This window comes from Nymphaea colorata, chromosome 2 (genome assembly GCF_008831285.2).
Source record: "Nymphaea colorata isolate Beijing-Zhang1983 chromosome 2, ASM883128v2, whole genome shotgun sequence".
Taxonomy (NCBI): domain Eukaryota; kingdom Viridiplantae; phylum Streptophyta; class Magnoliopsida; order Nymphaeales; family Nymphaeaceae; genus Nymphaea; species Nymphaea colorata.
Genome location: NC_045139.1, coordinates 13788774 through 13796005, shown reverse-complemented (window position 1 = coordinate 13796005; position 7232 = coordinate 13788774). Strand labels below are relative to the sequence as shown.

Here is a 7232-nt window from a genome sequence, read left to right as displayed (position 1 = left end):
CTTTTTGCTCAATGAATCTCTTGAGATGTCACGCTCCGTCTCTTGTTGAAAATCTCGTCTCTCCTGAATGAAGAATCCGAGTGCCTGATTGCGTGTGGAACGTCCGGTGGCACAGTGAAAGGAGTCCATGTGCTTCGATCGTCATCCTTATCGGCGCCCACCGGCGCACGCAAGAACCCAGCAGTCCAGAAACCTTGTAAGGCAAGAAATTGTTCTTCGTCATTGCTTCTGTCATCCTTATCGACATGAACAATAATTATGATACTAGTTCCTTCTATACCTATTTATCCTTCTCCATACTTTAAGTTTAATCCCTGGCTGTTTGGCTTAATTTACTTTATATTAGTTTTTAAAATAAGATTTTATCAAACAAAACCTCAACAAGACAAGAACGGAGATCTGTTTATAAGTTGAAATTAATCGGGCAGAGTACAGATTTGTAATTCTGCTTGTAAATGTGTGATGCATTTGGGGAAAAAAAAAATAAGTTTTTGATCATTCCGAACCTCTGTCGCTTGTCACGTGGTTTGGCTGTGGCACCGAAATTGTTGATAATTTTTGTTGCTTCCGTACCCTCAATAATTTTTGGCTGCTTGAAAATCTTATCACAAGTGGCAGACAATGCCTTGGGATCAGGTTTTAAAATTTCCTCAAGCTTTCTGCACGAGCGTCCTTATTTAACCAAAATTTGAATGTATTGATAATAAAAAGCCTAATACATAAATTGATATAGTGAAACCCACCGTCTTTATAAACCGCCAGAACCAATGTAGAAACAAGCGATCAACGCTATATAAATATTATATATTATATGTGTCCGCGAAAAACACGATTCAAAGGCATATTTTTATCAAAATTGGCCATGTAGATACCCAAAAAGATGGAGGAATTTGACCAAGATAACGTAAAATACTAATGTTGTGAAGATACAACTTGTAGCTCAGGCCCAGCAAGATCATACTTAAATTTTGAAATAAACGAGCTTCGGCTGTGTTTTACAGTGCCGTTCGAAGAATCCCTCGCAAATCTTTCACAAATAATGCCATGGTTTGGCAGTAAATGAGGTGCTCTGAGAAGCACGTCGTTTCTTTCAGTGTGGTGAAACTTCACTGCTCTTTCCCTTGAAATGATCATGTTTGATGATCAGCTCATTGAAAAGTTTGAACTCAATATCGTAGCTTTTTTTTTTTTGTTTACTTTCTTCATTTAAACCCGTCAGGCCTTCTCAATGGGGAAGGAATTCTGTGAAAAAATTGCAGAAGGATACGAGACAAATACCATGTTGAAAAAAGCAAGAAAATTCTCATACTTCTTCTATAGACATGAACTCACAAGTCGTAGGAACAATATTGCTGGCGTTGTCTTGGGCAGCCGTAAGTAAGCGTGTTGTAGCCAGGATTGGACTCCAGGATTACTTTACGTAGGGAAGGTAACACGATAACGCCCATAGATTTTCATGGAAAAATGATGGAAACTGGTCTGTAGTATAGCCTTTATCCTGTTCTCGAATGCGTGTCACTTGAAAAGAAGATAACTACTCAAGACTTGTTGTGGTCCAATAGAAGAAAACCATTGTCAGTTTTAGATAAGCATAGACTTTTAATTGAGTCGTTGATCTTTTACAGATGAAAGAACAATGCGGCCAAAAGAGTACGAGGTCATAAATCTCAAGCATGGAACCCAGCTATCATTTTCAACGAAGAGAAGGGAAAGCATTCATTAGCATGGTCACTTCCACAGAAACGTGACAGCAGAGAGCTGCTACGATACAGTATCGACAAATCACTTTGTTGGCTTGATGAGAAGAGTTTGCTAACGACAGTGAGGCCTTTTGTGAATGACACGGCTATCAGTAGCATCTCAGATGCTATGGTGCTGGATTGTTAGAAGCTAAAGCATGTGAAACTCAATTCACTGGAGTGCTGGATCAATAAAAGAACCAGATTCTCACCAAAATGAAGCTACAAGAAGTGGTTTAGAGTTCCCCTCTCAAACCTGCTAGTAGTGGGAAGGAAGGTGCAAAGCTTGATCGTGCTGAGAAGATGAGTGGCGATCGGTTTCTCAAGGAGGGGCGCACAGACACATAAGTGGTCGGAATCCTTACTGTCCTTCACAATGACCACAGATCCAACCGATCTACAGCCCAGCATCGCGTGATGATATTTACTAAATAACAATGTATTGTCAGGGGTGCATCTCTTAGCATAACCTAGCATGTTTGCCAACCCCAGCTTGGCAAAGTTGGATTAAAGTTTACCAATCTCAAAATCATTCATAATCTCATAGAGGCTCTGGCTGCCAATCAATGGCTTCCATCCACTTCTCCACATGCAAAAGATATCTCCTTCCCCTCGCTCTGAATGAAAAACCTAATCAGCCTAATCTGAAGGTTTGTCTATATGACCAGGATACGTCTCATTATGCAGAATCAATTAACCCCTAGGACAAAAATCCGACAGTGGACGTCCCAAATTCTGCATCATTCAAGTTCAGTTAATTTATAAAGGAAAAAAACAAGACGGTAAACTATTCTGACACCTGAGGCGTATCTTCCGTTAAACCTGAGGCATTTCTTAAGATAACATGGAAGTACTGTTCCTTTGAAGGAGTGAGTTGGATATAAGCAGCAACCAAAGGAACACTGAGATTCCAAACATAAACTAGTTTAAGAAGGCACAATAAGAAACTTGGGATAAAAAATCTTACATTCCTCAGCTCTACACTAAGTTAACCTGGATAGCCGCAAAGAATCAAAGATGCTGTACAAGTTGATGATATTGGGCTGGGGGAACGAGCGAGAGAGAGAGAGAGAGAGAGAGAGAGAGAGAGAGAGCTAAAACTAACATAATCCAGATCAAAATAGGTGACACTTGAGAATTACTCCAGCAACGTCATCAACAGATCAGGAGTTTGCACTTTGACTCGGGGGCTGTTTTCCCATGTGCTCTTTGACAAAAGTCCCGAGGCATCCATTGATGAACCGAGGAGCAGAACCATCACAGAATCGTTTTGCAAGATCAACAGACTACACCACAAAGACAGATGACGGTAAGAACCTAAGAAATTCACACAAAAAATTCTGAACAGTAACAATTATGTGCAAATAGTAATATGAATTGCTAGTTCAGTTCACTGATCCATTACCCTCCGTTTGTTGAAGTCTTGAAGAGAGACAACTTAGTTTGTATGTGATTAGATGAATTAGTGATGCTTTTCCTGATGCTCACGATCAACTTCAGAAGTGCGTTAAAATGATTAGATTCCTACAAAACCACAGCTTACCTCATTTATAACGATTTGATAGCGTGTTCCTAGCATGGCTATTTCTGCCATTGCTATGTGTAATATGCAGAGCTCCAGTATTCTTCCACCAGGTTGATTCTATATGACAAGCACATCAGTCGAGATAAACAAACGTAAGCAAAATGTAACTTCTCAAAACAACCTAGGGCACAAAAACACTTAATACAATGACTACCTAGAACCTATAGGTAGAGAAACATGGCTTACGGAATAGCTAATTGACATTTTTTTTTCCTTCTTTTCAGTAGAAAATGATAACTAGATGAGCCCTTTATGAAAGCACAAAAAAAAACAAAAAAAAAAGGTTTGGTCTACTATGTATCCTCAATTTCTCCCTACATCATGCTAAGCCACCTGAAGTCTTTATACAGAATCGTGTGTTTTCTTCTTTTCCAGTAGAAACCGATAACTACAGTGACTCCTTAACAAAAACAGAAGAAACTAACAGAAGGCACCATCTACTATATATCCTCACTTTCACCCATCTCAAGCAAAGTTTGAACTCTGCAAAACTAGACCCAGCGAGTGAGAGAGCGTGACCGAGAGAGAGTCATTTACAAGTTACAACAGCACAAGAAGAAACTAACAGAGACTTGGTCTACTAGCCTCAAGTTCACATGTGTCAAGCAACTCACCTAAAGTCTTTATACAGGATTCTTAAAAGCTAGACTAAGAGAAAGAGAGAACCTTCCAACTTGCTGGAGTAACTTTGTCCATAACCTGCACATGATGATCCCACCTTTCTAAAACTGCTTCCAGAAGCCTTTTTGAATACCTGCAAAGCATTTCAGAGAAACATTATTAACTCCTGAAACATAATATGCTAGTGGATCAACCCAACAAAAAACCAGAAAAGAGCAATTCTCTTTCATAGTTGAAGCAAAAACTAAGTGTTCCTTTATGTGATAGTGTGGAACATTGACTAATAAAATTTTGTGTTGGTCCAACATTACACCATGCAAGAAAACGCTCATGACAGAGAATGATAGGCACCATGCTATTATGACCGGAGCCTCTTACTGATAGTTAATCAAAAAAACAAAAAGGTATAGAAACTAACCTTAAAACGTGTTTGCTGTACACCAACTTCGGCGGCGCTGAAAGGACTTCTTCTTCTGAAGCATTCAGAACATCCAATAGATTATCATTTAACAATACATGATAAGTTTGTCTAAGTTTACCAATATATTATTGATAAGGCATGTATAACAATTAACAAAAAAACACCTAGCTTGAAATTATAATATGTAAAATGCACATGAAGAGAACTTGAAAGGGAAATAGATATGTGAGCTACCATTTAAACTCTCCTTTTGGTTCTTCATCAATAACTCCTGCTCTTCTGCTTCAGTTTGAGCTACAACAGGTTCCCCACTAAAACTCATATGGTCATAATCAAGCAAGGAAGCTCTGTTGAACACATAGAGAGGATCTGAGATGGTAAAGCAAAAAGTAATGAGAAAATTGGAGGAAGCTAGCAAACCTTCTTCATGCAAAGAACAACAGGAAGCATCACGTGGATAATAGAGATCATTTGAAAAAACATTCAGCTAAAATTTGTTGTAACAGTAAATCTTAAAGTATAAGATTCAAACATCGTGTGATTTTAAAAGAGTACCAACAGGTACCTCAAATTTTAGAGCACATGACCTGCAAGACATAAAGAATATATGTTTACTGAACAAGTTTGCTTGTTATTCTAATGTTTTTTGGATCCATAATAAGCTTATCAAGTTGTTGACCTTTCGAAAGTTGAACCCGTAATTCATTGAATGTATGCATGTCTGCTGTTTTCTGGAGTAAGTGACCTATATTTTCCATTGGTCGCCAGTTTTTTACACAACTTGTTTATCAGTTTCATACAATTTACATATCACTTGCTAATGATTCCTCGTACTTTTTTCCTCTTCTTTCAATTTCATGATCTTCTAAAATTTGAACTAACCAGCTCTTCACTTCGATCCTCATCCTGGTCCTCCTTTCATTGCAGCAATACTCTTACTATTGAAGTTAGGTTGCAAAACTTGTGCAGTATGGATATAGTAGTCAACACAACGGAGCAAATCAAGGGAGACTGTTTTGCTTGGAAAGTTTATCATGTGTAATACGTTCTATATGCTCCTCTTTCTCGCTATTCTACAAAGAAATTGCTATTAAAAGTATCCTCTCTGAATATTCAACTCGGATGCCAGTAATAGGAACTCAGGAGGAACAAGAACTACCTAATACAGTAAAATGAAAGACGACTAAAAAGCATGTGAACTCTTGGCTCACTAAACCAGTTGCCCTCTCATCTCATCTATTAATCTTTGTCTGGCAAGAGCGAGAAAAACTTAAAACTAGCTAGATTTGCTAGAAGATTCAAAATCCCGTTGTCATTATATCTCTTGTATATCAAAAACAAGAAAAAAAATCTTGAACATTTGCTGACACCTTTCAAGATAAAATGTTTAAGGTCTGTTCTATTGATAAGTGTGACAAGAAACAATTTATTATCGTCTAACACATACCTATGATAACCAATTCATATGAAAAAAAAAAAACAATAGGGTTATATAACAAGCTCGGTCCACAAATTAATTCCACCGGAATTTGTCAAGCATAAGAGGAAGATGGAACTCCCTTACCTCTTTTCGCATTCACTCTCTTCTCGAATAGACGAACGGGATCCGACCCTTCTAAACAGGAAGCATAAAGAATTAATCTGCAAGACAACCATCAAAACATCAATTCCCACCACTAAAATCGAGCCTCCGACAACAACAAGGAACCCACAGATGAAAGCTGCAGTCATTACAGAGACAACTCCCGGGCGGCGCGAGGGCTAGAAAACCGGCCAAATTTGTCCAACCTAACGGCTCTCGGCTTCTGACTTTCGGAAACCAAAGGCTCTTCTACAGCTTCTTCTTCGACCATGAGGGTAGGGGTGGAAGTCGGAGACACTACACATGAGTAGAGCGTTTTTAGACTACGAGTTGACGGCGAACTGAGGCAAGGATTGCTCTGCCTCGTTTGTAAGAAGACGGGGTGTGAGGATTTGGAAGAGGAGGATGGAATGGAGAAGGCGAGGTGGAGAGGGGCGGTGGCACGGCGGGAAATGGCGAGTCCAACCTCCATTTCTTTTCGCCCACCGCGTCTCAGAGGATAATGCTGAGATATTTGTAGGTAGAGCAAATTCTGAGAACCGTGACCATTTTTATTGGTTTTGCTCAACGTAGCCTGCTAACTTTTCAGTTATTTCTCGTGGCCGAACAACATTGTAAGAAGCAGATTGAACGACTCCAAAGATAAAGTTACGAGCAAAAATGAAATTAAAAAAGTTGAATGCTAAAAGCAACAATGTTTCATAAGTGAGTACATGGACAACAATTACAATTTTGGAGGAGTATTAATCAATGTTGTAAGTGAGAGCCGAAACTCTTATTCTTCCTTACGGTTGAAGGTTGCATCGATGCATTCATAAGCTTGAGCCTTGAGGTAATAAACAATAGACTTTGTTGTTTGGGAAGAAATAACGGGTCATAAGTTTTTATTTAAGCCCTTAAAAAAAACTAACGTTTGCACATGCTTGATTTCTCAAGCAAAAACTTTTTCAGTTAATTTTTATTTCTATACATTTTTTAACTTATTCACAGCTAAATTTATTAATATTCACATGAAAAGAAGTTGATTTTATTTCTATAGCTTATTTCACAGCTTATTTTTTATGTGATTCAAATGAAAATTTAAATTAAGCAGGGCACTTTATGGGTACTCACCAGGTTGGGTGGATCTATTGAGTACTTGCCTTCAATTTGAATGAAGTGGGTCAGATCCAATTTATAAAGAAAACCATGTCTTCATCAAATAAAAAAAAATGGTTATTTAATAATTAATTATTTATTTGATACATTCAAAACAACAATTGGAACGGCTTTAACAAGTAAAGC

The 7232-nt window shown here is 38.2% G+C and overlaps 1 protein-coding gene and 1 long non-coding RNA gene across 2 annotated transcripts; one reads left to right on the top strand and one right to left on the bottom strand.

The window, feature by feature from the left end:
* LOC116249335 (uncharacterized) lies at nucleotides 1–2833 on the top strand. The gene is made up of 2 exons (XR_004171123.2): nucleotides 1–196; nucleotides 1626–2833. It is a non-coding gene; the product is annotated as an uncharacterized LOC116249335 (long non-coding RNA).
* Nucleotides 2621–6469, bottom strand: LOC116249334 (uncharacterized). The gene is made up of 7 exons (XM_031622582.2): nucleotides 6101–6469; nucleotides 5931–6007; nucleotides 4601–4735; nucleotides 4364–4418; nucleotides 3991–4078; nucleotides 3283–3381; nucleotides 2621–3025 (listed from the first exon to the last, which is right to left on the bottom strand). Exons 1-7 carry the CDS (start codon nucleotides 6418–6420, stop codon nucleotides 2903–2905), a joined length of 897 nt encoding a protein of 298 aa, XP_031478442.1. The 5' UTR covers nucleotides 6421–6469; the 3' UTR covers nucleotides 2621–2902.
* Between the last annotated feature and the right edge of the window lie 763 nt (nucleotides 6470–7232).

Excerpts from the sequence above, each read along its gene's own strand:
- LOC116249334 (XM_031622582.2), bottom strand. The coding sequence starts at position 6,420 with ATGGAGGTTGGACTCGCCATTTCCCGCCGTGCCACCGCCCCTCTCCAC. Across the intron at positions 3,382-3,990 it reads TTACTCCAGCAAGTTGGAAG|AATCAACCTGGTGGAAGAAT; the intron begins GTTCTCTCTTTC and ends CTTGTCATATAG. Across the intron at positions 3,026-3,282 it reads ATCAAATCGTTATAAATGAG|TCTGTTGATCTTGCAAAACG; the intron begins GTAAGCTGTGGT and ends TTTGTGGTGTAG.